The sequence below is a fragment of the Lutra lutra genome, chromosome 5 (genome assembly GCF_902655055.1).
Source record: "Lutra lutra chromosome 5, mLutLut1.2, whole genome shotgun sequence".
NCBI classification, from domain to species: domain Eukaryota; kingdom Metazoa; phylum Chordata; class Mammalia; order Carnivora; family Mustelidae; genus Lutra; species Lutra lutra.
Genome location: NC_062282.1, coordinates 147,557,250 through 147,579,477, shown reverse-complemented (window position 1 = coordinate 147,579,477; position 22,228 = coordinate 147,557,250). Strand labels below are relative to the sequence as shown.

Here is a 22,228-nt window from a genome sequence, read left to right as displayed (position 1 = left end):
CTTCAATCTCGTTACTAGATATTGGTCTATTCAGGTTGTCAATTTCTTCCTGTTTCAGTCTTGGAAGTATATAGGTTTCCAGGAATGTATCCATTTCATCTAGGTTGCTTAACTTATTGGCATATATCTGTTGATCATAATTTCTGATGATTGTTTCTATTTCCTTGGTGTTGGTCGTGATCTCTCCCCTTTCACTCATAATTTTATTAATTTGGGTCCTCTCTCTTTTCTTTTGGATTAGTTTGGCCAGTGGTTTATCGATCTTATTAATTCTTTCAAAGAACCAGCTTCTGGTTTCATTGATTTTTTTTTTAAGATTTTATTTATTTGACAGAGAGAGATCAGAAGTAGGCAGAGAGGCAGGCAGAGAGAGAGAGAGAGGAGGAAGCAGGTTACCCTCCAAGCAGAGATCCCAATGCGTGACTCAATCCCAGGAGGCTTAATCCACTGAGCCACCCAGGCACCCTTATTGATTTTTTTTTTAAAGATTTTGTTTATTTATTTGTTGGAGAGATTGAGCACAGGCAGACAGAGTAGCAGGCAGAGGCAGAGGGAGAAGCAGGCTCCCTGCTGAGCAAGGAGTCAGATGTGGGACTTGATTACATTGCTACTTCTTGATAAATCCTGGTATTGAATTTGATGATACTATTCTAATTTACATGTTTGTTCACATCTCAGCTGCCCTCTTGGGAGGCGTCGCAGAGCCAAGTTGGTGTTTGAAGTCAGATGGCATGGGTTTGAATACTGGCTCTGTCATCTAATAGTTACTTTGAGCACATTACTTACTCATATCCATTCCCAGTTCTCTTGTCTGTAGGTGCCGATACACATAGCTACCCTATCAACATTGTCTTAAGAATTAGAGCTAATGTATATAGTTAGCATAGGGCCTAGAATATAGTAGACATAGTATTTAATTCAGAGAGGTGAAATGAAGGAAGTATTTTGGAACTCAGGTACTTAAAGTCAGAATTTTGGAGGGGGAAGTAACTTAAAATTTATTTTTCTCCCTTTTTTTTTAAAGATTTTATTTATTTATTTTTAGAGCATGAAGTGCACATGCTTGTGAGAGTTGGAGGGAATGGGCGGAGGGAGAGAGAAAATCTTAAGCAGACTCCATGCTGAGTGTGGAGCCCAATGTGGATCCCCATCCTACAACCCTGAGATCATGACCTGAGCTGAAACCAAGAAACAGATGCACCTGAGCCACCCAGGTGCCCCTATTGTTTTCTCCTTCTAAAGCAGGTTTGAGAGGAAAAACTCAAGTTATGTTGGTGTTTTTCTTTGATTTAAGGTGAATTCCTTATTTCCCATAATGGAATGATAATTTTTTAGGGAGGAATTGGGCATAGAAAAGGAGAGGGGGGGGGGCCCTTTGAGCTTGGTTTTTCAAATTTTCTTTTTCCTTAAAATTGTTTAAAACTTATATGGAAATTATTTCAGACTTTAAAAAAAGAGCAGCAAATACAATACAAAGGATTCTTGCATTTCATACCTTCTCCCACATTCCCTAAATTTAACTTCTGTAACCACAGTACACAGTACACGTGATTAAAATCAGGAAATCAACATTGATAGAATATTATTATCTAATCTGCAGATCTTATTCAAAATTTGCCAGTGGTCCATTGATGTCATTTTTCTTGTTTAGGGTTTAATTCTGATTACATATTGCATTTAGTTTTCATGTCTCCTGAGTCTTCCTTTACTCTGTAATAGTTCATCTTTGTTTTTCATGCTTTCTATGTCCTTCAAACCGTGATCCTTTGAAGAGTACTAGCAGGTTATTTTGTAGAACTTTCCTCTGTTTGGGTGTACCACAGAAGTGCTTTTATGTCCTTCACAGGGCATCATATCAGGGATCTCATTTTGTCTTGTTACTTGTGATATTTATTCTGATCCCTTGTATAAGACGGTGCCTGCCAGGTTTCTGTACTCTAAACTTCCATGGTCTCTTTTTACTTTAAAGTATCTCATGGGGAATAATTTTGAGGCCATGTAAGTGTGTTTTTTTCTAGTCATAGCTTTGGTCATTAATTTTAGCATCTCTCGATGATTCTTGCCTGAAGGAATTACTATTGTGGTGTTTGCCAAATGGTGATTTTTCCATTACACCCTCTGTATTGATTGACTGAAATTATGTAAGGAAAATCTTTGTACGTTTTGCACTTATTTTCTTTTGTTTTAAGTCAGTGCTCAAAATATTAATTGTACCATATACATTGAAGAAGATATTTGAAATATAATTTTAAACAATTTGTGTCAGTACAAGTTTTTAAAAATCTCACATGTAGCTTTTGTGCACAAAAATAATTTGGAGGCTACTTTCATTTCCAAAATTAATATTTGATGTAGAAGCCTTGTACATTCAAAATCCTGGTTCTTCCTTAGACTTCTAAATCCAACATATAAAAAATACTAAGTCCATTTAGTGGATTGTCTCCAAAGTAATTAAATTTCCTGTAGTACAAGTAGTTTCTGCTTTGCACAATTACGGTTTTCATGTGGGTGGTGGAAGTATGGAAAGTTAAAATTTTTGCTTTATATTATTCTGTATTTTCCCAAGTTTTTAGTATATGTGCTGCCCTTTTCCCAAGGGCACTTTGAGCACTTTTCCCAAGTTTCTAAATACCCACTTCTTACTACATTAAAAATCAAGTACTATTTTCTTTTGTTGGAGGCAGTATGCCTAGTGAATAAGAATTTGGGTTCCGCAGAGTGACTTTCTCCTACCTCACTGTTTTAGTAGTTAGTTGACTTTTTGCCTTTCATCACCCTTCTGCAAGTGGTTGATAATAAAAGTACCTGTCTTATGAGATTATCATGAAGGATTAAATAAGATAATATATTTAATGGGGCGCCTGGGTGGCTCAGTAGATTAAAGCCTCTCTGCCTTCGGCTCGGGTCATGATCCCAGGATCCTGGGATTGAGCCCCGCATCGGGCTTTCTGCTCGGCAGGGAGCCTGCTTCCTCCTCACTCTCTGTCTGCTTCTCTGCTCCTTGTGATCTCTGTCAAATAAATAAATAAAAGTATTTTTAAAAATAAATAAATAATATAATATATTTAAAGCTCTTGGAACAATAGCAATGCTGTAATAATATATACTCAATAGATTCTGGTATTATCATCATTAACTATTTATTTATTTTAAGATTTTATTTATTTATTTGACAGACAGAGATTACAAGTAGGCAGAGAGGCAGGCAGAGGGCGGGGGGAAGCAGGCTCTCTGATGAGCAGAGAGCCCGATGCAGGGCTCGATCCCAGGACCCTGAGATCATGACCTGAGCTGAAGGCAGAAGCTTAACCCACTGAGCCACCCAGGCGCCCCGGGCCATCATTAACCTTTAACAAAAAAAGTAGAAATAAATCACATAAAAATAATTATTGATGTGAACTCTTTCTGAATCATTTTGACATGTAATAGAAGACAAGATTGTCCTCTCATCAACTCTTAATTTCTTCATGCTGAAGTTGAAAGTTTAATGTGTGTAATGTACCTGTTACTTGGTAAATCCACGGTAAATGTCTTTGTTTTTCCCAAGACTGTTATCATTGAGTTATTAGTTTCCAGGTCAGGTTTTGTGGAAATTCGGTCCGGAACCCAGTCATAATCTGATCTTCAAAGGTAGCTGATCTGATTTTAAGTTTAGTCTGCCTTCCCTAGCTCTTCTAGTACATTTTTAGTGGTATTTTTTGAGTCTTGGCATGAGCTAAACCAGCATCTCTCTAGGACATCTTGCTGCTGACTAAAAACAATTTTTTTTTTAAGATCTCTTGGTGTGGGGCACCTGGGTGGCTCAGTGGGTTAAAGCCTCTGCCTTCGGCTCAGGTCATGGTCCCAGTGTCCTGGGATCGAGCCCCACATCAGGCTCTGTGCTCTGCAGGGAGCCTGCTTCCTCCTCTCTCTCTATCTGTCTGCCTCTCTGCCTACTTGTGATCTCTGTCTGTCAAATAAATAAATAAAATCTTTAAAAAAAAAAAAAAAGATCTCTTGGTGTATTACTAGCACTTTTAAATTTATGCCTTCTATTTTTGGGCTTATAATTTTTTCTGTCTTAAAATATGTCAATTGAAGGGATGCCTAGGTGGCTCAGTTAAGCATCTGCCTTTGGCTCAGGTCATGATCCCAGAGTCCTGGGATCAAGTCCCATATCAGGCTCCTTGCTTGGTGGGGAGCCTGCTTTTCTTTCTGCCTACAGCTCCCTCTGCTTGTGCTCTCTTTCTCTCTTACAAGTAAATAAATAAATAAAATCTTTTAAAAAATCAATTTAACTTATATGTATTTCATTTAATGTTATAGATTTCCTTTTAAAATTTAATAGAAATCCCCAAACCGAGAAAAAAATTATATTTTTACCTAGAAACTCTAAAGGGGGGTGGGTCTGCCATATAAATGATACTGTTTAAGGATATTTTGTGGCATCTCTTTTACCTAGTGCATATTTTTATTTCTCCATAGGTATATATTATAATGCAAGCCAACATATTAGGGGGAGACATTGTTTTAAGGCCTTTATGTGTATTAATTTAATCAGTAAACAACTCTATGCCAAAGATACCATTATTATTATGCCCAAATGAAGAAACTGAGGCTTAGAGTGAAACAGCATGCCCTAGATTTCATAAAGGCTAAGCTGGAATTTTAATAGAGACGTGCTTAATAAAGCCTGTGCCCTTAAGTATTAAGCACTGTTAAATACTAAGCTTCCTCGTGACAGATTCCTGTTACCTTTGTGGCCCAGATGCACAGATCTGTAATTAAAGATAAAGGCAACAGAAGAAAGTTTTGTTGTTAGAAAGGCACTGGGAAGGGAGATTGTTTATATGCAGATGTGGCTTTTTGGGGGGGGGGAAGATAGCTCTTTTTTATTTCTTTTTGGAAAACTAGTTAATTATTGAAATAAAGGAAAACTTAAAATATGATTTTCTTAGTAAATTTATTTTTCCCATTAACCCTTGAATTTCTGGAGGCCAGAGGTTAATCAGTTGCTCCTTAGTAGATAACTGTTATATTGAAATTTACTCTAAATTTTCAAAGATTTATTTATTTTAGAGTGTGTATGTGCTCATGAGTAGGGAGGAGGGGCAGAGGGAGAGAATCTCAAGCAGATTCCCCGCTGAGCTCGGAGCCCAGCGTGGTGTTGGATCTCAGAACCCTGAGATCATTCCTTGAGTGAAATCAAGAGTCAGACACCTAACAACTGAGCTACCCAGGTGCCCCTGAACTTTCTATCATTTTTAAACTGAAACATAAGAGAGTGCTGTTTACCATGTCACTCACCTTTAGTGCTTTGCTCTTTTTATCTTTCTTTTTGTGAAATATAATGTAACAGCAACTTTATTATTACCTTTTGTTCTTGCTAGAACCCCATAGGTCCTTTTATTTGGTTTTCTTAATTTCTTTACTTTAGTTTATAGATTACTAGTTTTGTCTTGGCCTTGTCCATATGCATATCAGTATGTTTATCTATCTACAAGGCTCTGGATTTCTAATTACATTGAGAATTTTTGCTAAATCGAAAGAAAACTAGTAGGAACTTTTTTTTTTTTTAAAGATTTATTTTCTATTTTTTAAGGAAACTCTACACCAAACATGGGGCTTGAACTAACAACCCTGAGATCAGGAGTTGCTCTGTCACTGAGCCAGCCAGGCCCCCAGGGGGAACTTTTTTTGCAGAGGGTTTTTGATTTTTTTAGACCAAACTTAGCATTTGAATGTTTTAAATCTTAAGAATTCCTTTTAAAAAAAAATCTTAAGAATTCTTTTCCTTAATTAAGAACATGTAGTTATGACATTTTGCTGCAGGACCCCCCCCCCCCTTTTTTAAGTATTTACGTTTTCCAAAGGTGATATTGTTCTGGTTTAAATATAGGCAACATTTGAATTCATATATATATATATATATATATATATATATATATGAAGATATATATGTAGATTTATTATTTTTTTAAGATTTTATTTATTTATTTGACAGAGATCACAAGTAGGCAGAGAGGGAAGCAGAGAGAAAGGGGGAAGCAGGCTCCCCGCTGAGCAGAGAGCCCAATGCGGGGCTCGATCCCAGGACCCTGAGATCATGACCTGAGCCAAAGGCAGAGGCTTTAACCCACTGAGCCACCCAGGTGCCCCTATATGTAGATTTAGATTGATATATTCATTTTAGAATTTAATTTCTATTTGAAGATTTCTTTATTTTAGAGAGAGAGAATGCACATGTGTGTTAGTAGATGAGGGGCAGAGGGAGAGAATCTTTGAATCAAACTACCCACTGAGCATGAAGCCCTACACGGCTTCATCCCAAGACCCATGAGATCATGCCCTGAGCTGAAACCAGGAGTTGGACACTTAACCAACTGAGCCACCCAGGTGCCCCCCTTTCTGTATTAATGAGCACATCATGAGGGCCCAGCAGCTTCGGCAGGTAGTTACCTTGCTTTTCTATCAGTGTTTATCAGAAGAATTAGAATTTTCTATTTCTATTTTAATTTTGTAATCCTTGCATTAAAAAAAAAAGATTTTATTTATTTATTTGACAGAGGGAGACAGAGAGGGAACACAAGCAGGGGGAGTGGGAGAAGGAGAAGCAGGCTTCCCACTGAGCAGGGAGCCCAACACAGGGCTTAATCCCAGGACCCTGGGATCATGACCTGAACCAAAGGCAGATGCTTAACCAACTGAGCCACTCAGGTGCCCAATACTTGCATGTTTTTGAACAGCCAGATGAACAGTACTGGTTCCCTTTTATTAGATGTGTTTTGGGCACTTTAACTAAATTTTTTTTTTTTTTTTTTTTGAGAGAGAGAAGCATGCAGGTGCACACACAAACGAGCTGGGGGCAGGGAGACGCAGAGAGACAAGCAGACTCCCTGCTGAACAGGGAGCCCAACTCAACTTGGGGTTCAATCCCAGGACTTTATCCCTGGACCCAATCCCAGGACCCTGAGATCATGACCTGAGCTGAAGGCAGATGCTTAACTGATGCCACTCAGGCGCCCCTAAATTATTTAACTAAATCTGTAAGATAATCCAAAAATGGTAGGTATTTTTATCACTATTTTATAGTTCTGAGATCTGGAGGAGTTAATGATGCTCAGGCTCATGTAGCTAGGTAGCAGCAGAGTAGGAATTCGAAGCTAGGTCTTTCTGGTTTCCTCACTACTAGACCATACTTTCTTTTTGGCAGCCCATATTTTTTTTTGCCACTCCATGGTTCACCAGTGGTATGCTTAAAGCTACGGAGAGAATTTCTTTTCACTTCGCCCAGCATCATGTGCATGTTGATTCACTGGATTCCACTGATCTTTTATAACTATTCATAAGTGACAGGAAATTATTTAGACAGCATTTTCACCAAGATAGTCATCTTCTGACGGTTAAAAAGAGTGTGTAACTATCATACATGGATAATCAAACCAGTGGGTTTGGAAGAAGTAACCGTGGAAAAGTAAAGGCATACTAGAAACTTTACTCTGATGAGTAAGTCTAATGATGACGTTATTTATTTATTTATTTATTTATTTATTTATTTTAAGTAGGCTCCATGCCCACGTGGAGCTTGAACTCATGACCCTGAGATTAAGAGTCACATACTGTACCAACTGAGCCAGCCAAGCACCCCTAATCATGATTTTAAATTAAAGAAGACCAACTCACACCATATTTCCACTAGATGCAGTTCAAACATGAGAAATAAAACAAAGCTTTTGTTTTTTTCTGGGAGAATATCTTCCTAGCATTGCTGTAGGCAAAGATTTCTTAAATTGGACATTTAAAAAAAGATTAACCTTTGAAGAAAAGTAGTGTTAATTGGAAAATACTGAAAATTAAAACTTCCAAGAATATTGCTAGGAGAATAAAAAGGTAAGCCACAAAACAGGCAGAGATATGTGTAATACATGTAGATGACAGGGTTGTGTCTAGAGTATGTGAAGAAGTTCTAGATATAAGAAGGAAGGGACAGATTGGTCCAAAAATGAGCAGAAGTCTTGAATGGACATCCTGAAGAAAGCTATCCAAATGGCTGATACACTTGAAACAGTGCTCAGTCTTATTAGCCATCAGGGACAATCAAATTGATATTATAATGACATACTACCACACACACAAAAGAATGGTTAAAATGAAAAGATTGACAGCATAAAGTGCTAACAAAGATGCATAATTTTTGGAATTCTCATATACTGCTGTTCGGAGTGTGAAGTCTTTTTTTTTTAATTTATTTATTTATTTGTCAGAGAGGGAGAGAACGCGCGAGCGAGTGCGTGTGCACAAGCTGGCAGAGTGGCAGGCAGAGGCTAAGAGAGAAGCAGGCTCCCTGTTACTTTGAAAATCTGTTGGTAGGGGCACCTGGGTGGCTCAGTTGGGTGGGTGTCTGACTCGTGGTTTCGGCTCAGTTCATGATCTCAGGGTCTTAGGATCCTGGGATCGAGCCCTGTGTCCTCCAGCTCCCTGCTCAGTGGGGAGTCTGCTTGAGGACTCTTTTCCTCTGCCCCTCTCCCAACTCGCTTGCTCTCTCTCTAAGGTAAATAAATAAATCTTTAAAAAAAAGAAAAGAATATCTGTTTGATGCTATCTTCTCAAGCTGAATATATGCTCCTCTGTGACCCCACAGTTCTCCTCTGCATGCATTGGGTAGGTATGTGTGCATACATTCAGTAATAGACATGGATACAAGTCTGCTTAGCAGTGCTAATGACCTTGTGCTGGAAACAACCCAAACTCGACAGGTAAATACATTGTGGTTTATTCATAAGAATTGCATACTGTAAATGAGAATGAATCAGCTTTCATATTATGTAATAAATGAATCTCACAAAAATAATAATGACTAAAAGATGCAACTCACAAAAGGTTATATTCTGTGTGATTTCATTTAATATAGTTCAGAAATAGGTAGAACATACCTATAGTGTTAGAGAGCAGGGTAGCGGTTACCTGTGGTGGTGATGGTGGCTAATGCAGTATGAGGGGCTTCTCGTGTGCTGGTGCTATTCTGACACTTGATTTTGGTGTTGGTTACACAGATGTATTTACTTTGTGAATTCATCAGATTATACTTTGTTGTGATTTGTGTACTTCTCTGTATGTAGGTTATACTTCAGTAAAAATTTTCTGAAGGGGGGCAGAACTTAAATGGCTTTACTTCCCATATGTTAATTAACTGTGATGTTACAAATTGGAAATCAGACCACGTCCAACTTAAACAAGTATTTTGTTCGTTTTCAGTGTGAAAGGTTTTTTCTTCTTCTAACATTCTTACTTTCCCTCAGAAGTTAATATTTGTTAAGCTTGTTCAACTCTGTGCTCAAACAGCATTATCCCATTCAGTGCTTATAACAAGAGTCTGTTTTAACAAGAAGGAAATGATCTGAATTAGTTTCAAGTAGACTGAGTGGAATCATTCCAGTGTGCACGTCATCAAGGCCTTGAGGAGAAATAGATAAAGTTGGGAGTTTGAGTGGCTTTTGTTTACTTTCCACCTATCTCAGAATTGAACTAAACTAGAAACTCCCTTGAGGCTGACTTGTATGTGCTCCACAGTTGGTCATCTGAAGAACTGCATTCTCATGAATGAAATCACTGAGTGAAACTGTATATTTTTGGTTACTTACAGACCTTTTATTTCTCCTAGTGACTTTGCTCTAAGCCAGGGAGCAGCAGATGACAGCAGGTCAAATCCAGCCTGCTACACCTTTTTGTTAAGTTTTATTGAAGCAGAGCTATGCGCCTTGTTTATTATCTACTGCTGCTTTTTGTTGCCCGCAAAGCTAACATATTTACTGTCTGACCCTTTGCAGAGGAAACTTGCCAACCCCTGGTCTAAGACAATACTGATTATGGCTATATAGTGTTGATGTTGTTTCACCTGTCTTACACTTCTGCACGGTGGAAGGAACCTTGGTCTGGGGGGTCTGTATAAATTGGCCTGAGGTAGGACTAGTTTAGCAAGAAGCCTGCTGTTTCCATTTTACTCTTGGTCCTGTAGGGTTACCTGTGAATAGAGTAAGCGTACACTTCAGTTTGCTAGGAAAAGCCCTGCTTTGCATCTTTTGTTCCAGGCTGTTACGAAATTATGATACCATTGCAAACTATTATAATAATTACACAATCTTAGCTGCTCCCTTTTACTCTTCATGCCCCAGTTTGTCTGATAAATTGTGTGGTCATTCTGTCTGTTGACAGTTAACTTTGAGAAGGACGGTGGGCATAGAAGAGATAGTGACAACCTATGCAAGGTAGAATTTAAGAGATTAAGTTTTGAAAGCTTATGTCAGGGGTCTTCAGGAGGGTCTCACTGAGCCACTAGGATTCACAGGGCTCAGAAGTTGCTGTGCTCATAGTTTGGGTTTATTACAGTGATAATAAACGGTAAGATAACCAAAAGCCCATGAGGGGTTGTCTGGAGAAAACCGAAGGCAGGCTTCAAGGTGTCCCTGCCCAGTGGAGTCACACAAGATGTGTTTAATTCCCCCAGAAATGACATGTGGTGAGGTGTACAGTGTGCTCACAACCAGGGACACTCCCCCAGCCTGTGTCCCCAGGATTTTTGTTGGTGGTCGCTCGTATAGGCATGTATATGTCACCATTGTGACTGACCTTGCTTGCTTACTTCAACTGTAGAACCTCAGAGAAAAGGAGATGTTCATCCTAAATCACACTGTTAGCATAAACTCTCTGCTCAGACTGGTATTTGGTGCCGCCCAAGGACTCAGGCATGCCAAACACTCTTATCAGACAGAACTTTGCAAGGGTTCAGAGCTCAGTTCCCAGGAGTTTGGTTCTCTGGAGGGAGCGAGCCCAGGGCTCATCTATGAACAGGCCATCTGGGGGGAGGGTGTAGGTTTTGAGCATCCTGTGCCTGCTGAGTTAACCCATTCCCACATAAGGCCCTGCATGGTATTGAAGCCAGAGTTTGAACGCAGGTAAGGCTGATTCCAAAGTCTTTGCTTGTTCCATAAATAATTTTGAGTGATCTTTTATGCTGAGTTGCTAATTAAAAGCATTAGATATGGTAGATACTTGGACTGCGTGCATCTCTACTGATAAATATTTCCAATAACTTTTTTTTCCTCCTCACATGAAGATAAGGAGCCTGTTTGAGTATTTTTCAGTGTTTTTTAAAGTAATGGTGCTAAGAATTTCTAGTTCTTCGTTACTTTCAGCAAAGTTTATTTTGTTTTGTATGTTAATGTACCGAAATGTAATTATCATGAAGAATAATTACTCCTGTTATACTTAATACAATATCTGATTAAAACAGAAATACGATAATAGATTAGAAAAGTGTTAGTTCACAATTAAGAATTGTTTCCTTTCTAGATGATAGGTTTGAATGAATTTATACGGTTCTCAAGAGCATTTAACCTTTTTTTTTCTTTTCTTTTTCTTTAGGTATTTGTGGAAACATTAGACAAGTGTTTTGAAAATGTCTGTGAACTGGATTTAATTTTCCATGTAGACAAGGTACTTTCTATATTGTCAAATCTCCTAAACTTTTTATCTGGGAAAAAAAATGGTAATTTGTATTTCTCAAGGTGAAAATGGATTTAGCAAATAATGCTATTTTTATTCCTTTATTTATTTAGTATAAGTCATAAAGTATTTTTTGCTATGAGCCGGGCACTGTGCCTGGTGAAGATTCAGACCCTGCCCAGAAGATCCACATCTAGAGGATGAAACAGTGGCATTAATAAGGAGCAGTGTGTTCAGTGTTCATGGGAACAGAGCTGACCTACCTGCCTTTGCCTGGGAGAGTGTGAATGGAGGAAATTACATTGAAGTTGGATTTTGTAAGGATTGTAGGTATTTCACTGTCAGAAATGGAGGATGGCTCTAGAGGCAGTGAAAGAAAATACAGGCTTTGGGGGCGCCTGGGTGGCTCAGTGGATTAAAGCCTCTGCCTTCGGCTCAGGTCATGATCCCAGGGTCCTGGGATGGAGCCCCGCATCGGGCTTTCTGCTCAGCAGTGGGCCTGCTTCCTCCTCTCTCTCTCTCTGCCTGCCTCTCTGCCTACTTGTGATCTCTATCTGTCAAATAAAATAAATAAAAAAATCAAAAAAAAAAAAAGAAAAGAAAATACAGGCTTTGGAGGGGGAATTGGTATTGATCAGGTGGCCTAGTTTTAAAGTGCCTTTAGTGGGACAGGTTTTGTTTTGTTTTGTTTAGATTTTATTTATTTATTTTAGAGGGGGAAAGAGAACACATGTGTGAGCGAGCAGTGAGCACATGCACACTGTCTTGGGGAGGGAGAGGGACAGGCAGACTCCACACTGAGTGTGGAGCCTGATGCAGGGCTCGATCTCAAGACCCCAAGATCATGACCTTAACTGAAAACAAGAGTCGGACCCTCAACCGACCAAGTCACCCAGGCACCCAGCGCCATGAATTTTAGACTTTGTTCTGAAGCACTTTAATATTTTAAATCAAGTGTTTATTGGCATTTATTGTTGCTTTGTTGAACATCAGTGGGGTGTTTTTTTGTTTGTTTGTTTTTGGTTTTTGCCAGATTGTTTTTTTTCTACATTATGAAGATTGGATTGGTAGGTAGGAGATTAAAGACAAGGATATCAATTAGGAGTCTTTTGCAGTAGTCCAGAAAGAAGTGAACTAAAGCATTATAGTAGTGATGAAAAAAGTGACTTGACAGGATGTAGTGGTCTGCTGAAAGCTGGAGGTGAGAGGAGGGAAGGGTGACTGAATTTTCTAGCCAGTATTACTGGGTACTGGTGATAAGGAATTTTGGAAGAAAAGCATCCACATATACAGATTTTTTTCTGTATTAAGTTTATGTAATGTAATGGATTGTTTTGGAATGATTAAGCCATTGAATAAAATAGTCAAATAATATGCTGAAAATTTTAGCAGAAAATGTGATTTTTAAAAATCAGAGGGATTTTTAATTTACACACGTTAATTATATATGTAAATATATGTAAGTATAATTTACACACGTTAGAATTCAGCAGTTTTGAGCATACGGTTATAACTAAATCTTGGCAGATGCATAGAGTTGATGTAGCTGCTGGCACAGTCAAGATGCAGCGCAAGGAAGGAATGCATTTTATTATTTGTGAACCATCAAAACACTGTCTTTATTATTAGCCAATCTTCTGGATCATAGTTCTCATTTACTAGATGATTTGATTTTGTGTCTTAACTCATTTTGGACAGAAAACTTAAATTTGATATTTTTAAGAATCTATTTTGAGTTTTCTACTGCTTTGCTCACATCGTGTCTTAGGCTTTTTCACACTTTTAAAGACTTCTGTTATTTTTAGGCATTGGGGTTTGCAGTATTCAAAATTATGTTTTGGTACAGGATTAAAATACTTTAAAAAGGTCTTTTTAGAACAACTGTTCAGGGGCACCTGGGTGGCTCAGTCAGTTAAGCATCTGTCTTCCGCCCAGGTCATGATCTCTAGGTCCTGGGATGGAGCCCCATGTCCAGCTCCCTGCTCAGTGTGGGGGAGCCTGCTTCTCCCTTCCCGTTCTCCCTCTGCCTCTTCCCCTGCTTGTGATTGCTCGCACTCTCTCTCACTCTCTCTCAAATAAATAAAATCTTAAAGATAAAATAAATAAAAAAATAAAACGACTGTTCAGGGTACCTGGGTGGCTCAGTCATTTAAGCATCTGCCTTTGGGTCAGGTCATGATCCCGGGGTCCTGGATCAAGTCCTTGCAGGGAGCCTGCCTCTCCCTATGTCCCTCTGCCTCCCCAGCTTGTACTTGCTCTCTCTCAAATAAATAAAATCTTTAAGAAAAATGAAATGATTGTGAGAGATCATTGGCTTATGCAATCAAGCAATTTCTTAAGAAGATTGAGGAATCACTGGTAAATGTTGTAGTAAGAGTGAAGTTTTCACATTTTTCCTAGAGAATAAAAGATTTCCTCAGTAGAGAAATTAAGCTCTACTCATCTACAGCTTTCATACATGACATGGTGTTTTTAAAACTTCATTTTAGAAAACTTCATTTTAGAAAAATTAAAAAATGCACGTAAGTGGAAAATAAATGAAAGTAATCTCAATTGTAGAGACTGCCTAATGTTAGTGGAAAAACTGAGGCATATTAAAAATTTCTAAGTTTATTTGAACAAAAATTGATTCATATCGGGCGGCGCAAAACCATGGACAGGAATACGTCCCAATTGGGGAGCTGGGGAGAAGCTTTTATAGAAAAGCGGCAGAAGCAAAGAAAGGGATTATCTGATTGGTTATAACTCAAGCAGTTGTATTATTTGGGAGAGCTGAATTGACTATGATTGGTTGTCTTTAGGTTTTGATTTCTTACCCTTGAGTCCTTTACAGGCATATGTTTTGGTTTGCTTACTTAGGGTGCTGTGGTGTTAGAACCACCGCAGTCTAATTGTTTAAGTAACACTAGTGTTAACATTTTAGAGTATGTGTACTTCTAGGTTTTTTTGTACAAGTAAGTGCAGAAACAAGTCTTCAAGAGAAATGGGACCATATAGTATGTAATACGTATAGTCTGTTCCTTTCGCACAATAGTGTCTTACTGTTTTAAAACCTGTGAAAACTAACCATATCTCTTCTTTGTGGGCTAAGTACTTGTTTTGATTTTTTTCAATGCAATGAGACAAAAAGCTTCAGGATAGCAGGAGTCAGAGACCAGTCAAATAGACCTTTCCTATGCCTACATGCTCTGTCCAGAACAACTCTAGTCTTATTTTAAGCCCTTCTAGGAAAGTAGGATTATTTTCAACTCTTAAGCAGCCCTGGATCTTACAACAGTCAGGAATCATTACTGGCTCAGCTCATTTTTCCTTAGGGTCTTCTACAGAATTTTGCCCACAACCCTCAGCCTACTTTAGGACTTGATTAATCCAAAAGTCACCCTGAAGTAGTGGGACAGTCTTCCTGTGTAAAATGGGTTTGGATGTGGAGACTGAAGATGGTGCACATACACTGAGAAAATCTGACCTGAAGGGTTTCTCACTCACATAACAAGGTTTCATAAGTAGTAGTAAAGTCATATTTATTTGATTAAGAGAGCAAGGAAAGAGATCATAATCATTAATAAAATTATAAACAGTAAAATCTCTGACTTAAAAGATGGTGGATATATAAATAAAATTCGATCAACCTCATGGTAAAGTAAAAGTACTAATTTCAGTTACATCTGTTATTATTCAGGACCCTAAGTATGAATTGAATGAAGCGATCTATTTTAAGACAGAAATGATGGATTTAAAAGGTACAGTTTACATAGGAAAGACAGGATCAGTTCTAGATTATTTCCCTTTACTGTCAGTTTTCCTAACAGATCAGTTCCCTAATACCCACCAAAAATGATTATTGTTCTTTTTGATTTTGTTTTGTTTGAGTTTCCTGTGACATAGGAATTTTAACATACTTAATTTTTTTAGTCCACTGAAGATACTACTCTTTTGGATGCTCACATTGTCCTGTGTTTATTCAAGGGAGAGCCCCTTCACGTTGTCTTCTGGGTCCTTTTGCCATTCCCTCACCTCCATGGACTTGATAGCTGTTCCTGTTCTGGTACAACTAGATGTTGCAGAACCCCTGTCTTCATTTCCTACTCTAGGCATATTATCAGCTGTTCCTTCTAGGAGCCCTGATTCCTTTTAGTTGGAAATGGTATATGGAAACCATAGTATGGAGGTGCTCGGAGTTATGAGGCTGGTCATTTTTTCCTAGGCGTTTTCTATGGACAGAGCATCTTACATGTTTTCTGTCCAGCCCTGAGTCAGCTATTTCTTTTCTATTCTTTTTTTTTTTTTTTAATTTGACAGAGATCACAAGTAGGCAGAGAAGCAGGCAGAGAGAGAGGAAGAAGCGAGCTCCCTGCTGAGCAGAGAGCCCAATGCGGGGCTCAATCCCAGAACCCTGGGATCATGACCTGAGCCGAAGGCAGGGGCTTTAACCCACTGAGCCACCCAGGTGCCTGGAGTCAGCTATTTCTTTAAGGAACCGTGGTTCTTTCTCATGGACAATGATGTTTAGAAATGACAATCTCATTACCATATTTGCTCATTGTTACCAGAGTAATAGTATTCCTGGTTTCCTGAGCCAAGCTGAGAAATAGATGTAGGGGGGGGGGGGGTGTGTGCGTGCGCGTGCACACGCACCCCCAATCTCTTTCTTTATCTTGTATATATTTCAAAAATCATTGAGTTCTTCATAGTAACTTGGAGTGTAGTGCAACACTACAGAATGTATTCTAGCCTTCTCCTTTTCCATATTTGCAACTTGCTACTCTGACAGTAAATGATTATTCTGATTATTCTCACTCTTTTTGTTCTCATTATTCCTGATGCATTTATTTATTTGCTCAGTTCTTCCTTTCTTTAACCAAACTCCTAGCTGGGCCATTGGAAAGCTTAATTCCAGACATGCTAGTGTCTCAGACATGTCAGTACCAGCCATAAGCTTGGCCCCAGACACACCAGCCCCTGTCCCCCTTGACTGAGCAAGTTGTTAGAAAGTCAATTCTGATAAAAATTTGCAATGAATAAAGTATTAAACAAAAATATTACAGATGATTTGAAAAACAACTCAGTAGGATTTCTCAAAGACAAAAAAATGTCAAAATGGAAAATTCCAGTTTATGAATATATATATAAATATAGGTTACACATATCTGAATAGAAGGAAAGATAGAACCTGTTGTCCATAATGGAGCATAAAAAGACAAGCAAGGGGCGCCTGGGTGGCTCAGTGGGTTAACCCTCTGCCTTTGGCTCAGGTCTTGATCTCAGGGTCCTGGATTTGAGACCCGCATCAGGCTCTCTGCTCATCGGAGAGCCTGCTTCCCCCCCACCCCCTCTGCCTGCCTCTCTGTCTACTTGTGATCTCTCTGTTTGTCAAATAAATAAATAAAATCTTTTAAAAAATTAAAAAAAAAAAAGACAAGCAAGATTGAAAATATGGAAGATGGTTTACAGGTCAGGAAAGATATAGCAAGAAAGGGCTAATAAACATTTATTCTTAGTTTCAGAAGAAGAGAGAAAGAACAAGGCATATTCATAATATCTGGGTATCTAATAGCTGGGAATTTGCCAGAATTAAAGAGAGATACTAACATACAGATAAAAGAATCATAAGCAGAATAAATAAAAATAAATCTACATTTAGACTCATGATAGTACATTTGAAGAGCAGAGAAAGAGCTCTTAAAATACCATTTTTGATATGCCAGTTTTATTTCTGGAAGCAGAAATAAGAGAAACATTACCTTCGCAAGAGCAGTGATAAAATTGGGAAATGATTTCTCAACAGCAACCACAGAAATTAGAAGACCTAGTTTTGAAAGAAAATAACTGTCCAACTGTAATTCTCAAGTCAAAAAAAGTACCTTACAACAATTGTCAGAGAAAAATAATGGGAGAATTTGCTACCAGCAAGCCTTTACTAAAGGAAATTCTAAAAGAAGGTACATTACACAGAAGGAAATGTGAGATATAAGGAGTGATGAGTTAAAGAAGGGAAGACAAAGAAAGATGTAAATTAGTGGGTAAGGATGAAAGAACATTGACTGTTAAAGCACTTGTGGGATTAATATGAAAAGAATTTGTAGCATTAAAATACAAGTCACCAGTAACACATAAATCAGGAATGAAAAAAATCAGATCTTTTAATGAGCATCTCTGACTTTTATAATAAGCAGCTTTAAAAAAGGATTTCTTGATACTCAGCCCAGATTATAGAATAGAAAGTAGAACAGCTCTCTAGTTTTTTAAATTTTTTTAAAGACTTTTTAAAATTTATTTGATAGAGATCACACGTAGGCAGAGAGGCATGCAGAGAGAGAGAAGAAGGGAAGCAGGCTCCCCGCCGAGCAGAGAGCCCAATGCGGGGCTCGATCCCAGAATCCTGGGATCATGACCTGAGCCAAAGGCAGAGGCCTTAACCCACTGAGCCACCCAGGCGCCCCCAGCTTTCTAGTTTTTTAATCAGACTTGACTATTTTGAATTTTCAGGTTTTGAGACACTCATATTCAGTGCTCTTATAAAATGCATTGTGTGCTAGAATAGATCTACTCTTACTTATTGCTTTGAATTACTTTATCCCTGTTGCTTTTCATTGGTCAGCAATTAACAAATGTCTTCATTATTATTAATATGTTATATACTTTCCCTTTCTATTTTTGTCTTAAAAATTGTATCAAAATTTTGATAAACTAACAAAATATACTCCCAATTCCTTTCAGAATTATTTTCAAAATTGTCATACTTTAGGATTTTCTTTCATGAGATATATATTGTATTGATATATAGGTATATTATAATGACATGATTTTGATAACGTACTAGGAAAGAAATCAGTAATTTGGAGGGGATAGTACTCTTTAGTAGCAGAACCTGCTCAACTGACTCAGTCTTAAAGATAATATTAACCAGAAGACTCTAAAACTGATTATTTTCTTAGCAAACACTTTAAGATGAATAACATCATCAACTCAAAGTTTTGATTTGTGTGACACTTTGATATGTCAGATATCCTTTTGGAGAATAACTATAGCAAAATTTAAAAACATTTTTAGATGTAATGAAATTGTATCTTTTGAGAGGATCTATTTCTGAAGCTAAGCTTTTTTTTCTTTAATGTTATTAGCACTGACACCAGTAAACCCCTCAAACAGTCATTTTTTTTACTTAAGTTTCTTCATTATAGCTTTTATTTTATTTAGCAACCTGTGTGGGGCTTAAAATGATGAGAAAATACCGTATTTCACAGACTCTTAAGATTACAGCTTTCTCTCACATTATAACACTTTTGAGATTGGGATTCATGTTACATTCTATAGCTTGTCATAATTTGATTGGCAATATTTTTCCTTTTTAGTAGTATGTAAAATAATAGTTTCTTTTTTTTAAATTTAAAGATTTTATTTATTTATTTGACAGAGAGAGAAAGAGACAGACACATTACAAGTAGGCGGAGAGAGAGAGGGGTAAGCAGGCTCCCTGCTGAGCAGAGAGACTGATGCAGGGCTTGGTCCTAGGACCTTGAGATCATGACCTGAGCTGAAGGCAGAGGCTTAACCCACTGAGCCACCCAGGTGCCCCAAAATAATAGTTTCTTAAATAATCAGTTGTAGCTTAGACTTGAAGAGTATAATACCAAAATGTGAAGAGAGATCTTTTTACAGCAATTAGAATTATAAATACAGGTATTAATAGATTACTTTAGGTAAATTGTTTAAAATTTTTATTAGCAAATATATATATTAAAATTTTATTACCAAATTAGTAACAACAACATGACCAACAGAAGTATATAAATTGAACTTATCTAACATAATTTAAAATGGTTGATCATTGGGGGAACTGGATGGCTCAGTCACTTAAGTGTCCAACTCTTGATTTCAGCTGAGGTCGTGATCTCAGGGTCATGAGACGGAGCCCCACTTGGGGAGCCATGCTCAGCAGGGAATCTGCTTGAGATTCTCTCCATCTCCCTCTATCTCTCCTCTCACTCTAGCTCACTCGCTTTCTCTCTCAAATAAATCTAAAAAACACGCACACAGAAAAACAGCCATCAAGAACCTGTGTTGAAAAATTAAATAATTGATCACTTCATCATAAGTGGCTGTTGTTAATAATTAAAAAATGGGCATGGAGGACAAGGGGAGATGGAGAGGAGAAGGGAGTTGAGGGAAATTGGAAGGGGAGGTGAACCATGAGAGACTATGGACTCTGAAAAACGATCTGAGAATTTTGAAGGGGTGGGGGGTGGGAGGTTGGGGGCACCAGGTGGTGGGTATTGTAGAGGGCACGGATTGCATGGAGCACTGGGTGTGGTGCAAAAATAATGAATACTGTTATGCTGAAAAAATAAAAAATTTTTAAAAAAATTAATAATTAAAAAATGGTATCTTGGACGCCTGGGTGGTACAGTCAATTGAGCGTCTCACTCTTGGTTTCACCTGGGATAGTGATCTCAGGGTTGTGGGATCAAGCCCTGCGTGGGGCTCTGCAGTCAGCACGGAGTCTGCGTGGGATTTCTCTTCCTCCCCCTCTCCTGTTCCTGCATGCACTCACACACACACACACTCACTCTATCCCTAAGATAAATAAATAAATCTTTTTATTTTTTATTATTTTTATTATTTTTTAAAGATTTTATTTATTTATTTGACAGAGATCATAATAGGCAGAGAGGCAGGCAGAGAGAGAGGAGGAAGCAGGCTCTGCTGAGCAGAGAGCCTGATGCGGGGCTCGATCCCAGGACCCTTGGATCATGACCTGAGCCGAAGGCAGAGGCTTTAACCCATTGAACCACCCAGGTGCCCCAAATAAATCTTTTTAAAAAATCATGTCTTATGGTATCTTTCTGCAAGCAGAGGTAAAGGAGGTGTTCCTTCCAAAACACATTTTACAAAATACTTAGTGCTTAACACTTAACACTCTGCAGGGTTATATGAAGATTATGCCCTTATCCCAATTCTCAAGTAGTTTGTAGTTATTTTAGGAGGATATGTGATGTCTGACTGTCTGTTTATGTCTCTGACAGACATACAACCATTAAAGAACATTATACTGTTATCCATAGTAAAATATTTTATTATTTTTAAATTACAATAATAATACTTATATTTAGAAACAAAGAAGTCAAACAATACTAAAGACTATATGATTAAACATTGAAGTTCTTCTTACCTTGCCCCCCTCCTTATTATACACACTCAGCCCCATCTTACACTGTTTCCCTAAAGTAATTTCTTTTAATAATTTGGCTAGGTAGGCTCCTAGACTATTTTCCTATATATTTTCAAAGATATACATAGTTCTCTTGGTTTAGTGAGTGATGGGGTTTTGTTTGTTTTTAAAGATTTTTTAAAATTTATTTGAGAGAGAGGGAACACAAGCAGGTGGAGTGGGACAGGGAGAAGCAGGCTCCCAATGTGGGGCTCGAACCCAGGACACTGGAATCATGACCTAAGCAGAAGGCAGATGCTTAACAACTGAGCCACCAGGTGCCCCATCGAGTATGTTTTTATTTTGTACAGAGGCCCAGGAATCATGACCTGAGCCAAAGGCAGAGGCTTTAACCTACCGAGCTACCCAGGTGCCCGTAGATGTCTCGTTTTTAAGTGTGTGGTAATTAATAGTGTACATCCTAAGAAACACACTTTTTCTTTTTTTAAAGATTTATTTATTTGGGGTGGGGGCAGAGGGAGAGAGAGAGGGAGAGAAGCAGACTCCCCGCTGAATGCTGAGTGAGGTGCCCTAGAGTCTTGACTATGAAGAACAAGCTGATGGTCCCCAAAGCGGGGGTGGGTGGGAGGGAGAGGTGAAACAGGTGATAGGGATTGAGGAGTATACTTGTGATGAGCACCAGCTGTTTTTAAGTAAATGTTGAATCACCATACTGTATACCCGAAACTAATATTATACCATATACTAACTGGAATTTGAGTAAAAACGTAAAACAAATAGTGTGGATTCACTATTTTACAGTTCTGTGGTTTTGTTTATATACTCTTACCAACAAAGTTTCATTGATCATCCTTGTACATAGACCAGGCACCAGTATCCTTTATTATTTTCTTAATTCACACCGTTGTTTTCTACTGCCTCTTTCAGTCCATTCTTTATTCTCTTGCAGAACTGTGACTTTATGTGTATGTTACATGATCTCATTTGTGTAAATTAGACATACCTTTACACACACATAACAAGTATATGCCTAAGAAGTTTTCATGAAGGATACGCAGGTTTCCCTTGTTGTCTGAGACGTAGAGTGTTCCTTTGAAACATTTTGTAAGCCAAAGTGGCTTAAAGCAAAGAAGTAAAGTTACCCTTTCACAGAAGGGAAAATTCTCTTTGGATTTCTTTCCATTAGCAAAAGCAGGTATGAATGTAGGCCTTTTTAAAAAGTGAAGGGTGTACGTGGAATTTTGGGAAAGTGGGGGAAACCTGTTTAAGAGAGAATGAGCTGTGATTATCTTTGAATAGAGAGACCTAGAAGAAGTATGGAGTTGGGTAGATTGGACATTTATAGTTAAAAACAAACAAAAAAGCAAAAATACATTACTAATGTGGTATTTGCTAGTTTTTTAAAAAAATTAAATACCTATGAAAATTCAAGAAAAAGCCCATTGAACCTTTATGTTAGGTGAACATCAAAGCAGTTTAGTAGATGAATTATATTTCAAGCATAATGTCACCCTTTTATTTCCATTAAAATCTATTTTAAGTAAGGGATGCTTAAGTGGCTCTGTTGGTTAAGCGTAC

At 38.0% G+C, this 22,228-nt stretch overlaps 1 protein-coding gene across 2 annotated transcripts in view; it reads left to right on the top strand.

Annotated features, from left to right (window-relative positions):
• Positions 1-22,228, top strand: part of AP3S1 (adaptor related protein complex 3 subunit sigma 1) — a 74,109-nt gene that overhangs the window by 38,368 nt on the left and 13,513 nt on the right. For both annotated transcript variants that reach the window (XM_047729218.1, XM_047729219.1), the window contains exon 4: positions 11,401-11,472. In XM_047729218.1, the coding sequence (XP_047585174.1) occupies positions 11,401-11,472 (72 nt within the window). The remainder of the gene's footprint in view (positions 1-11,400; positions 11,473-22,228) is intronic.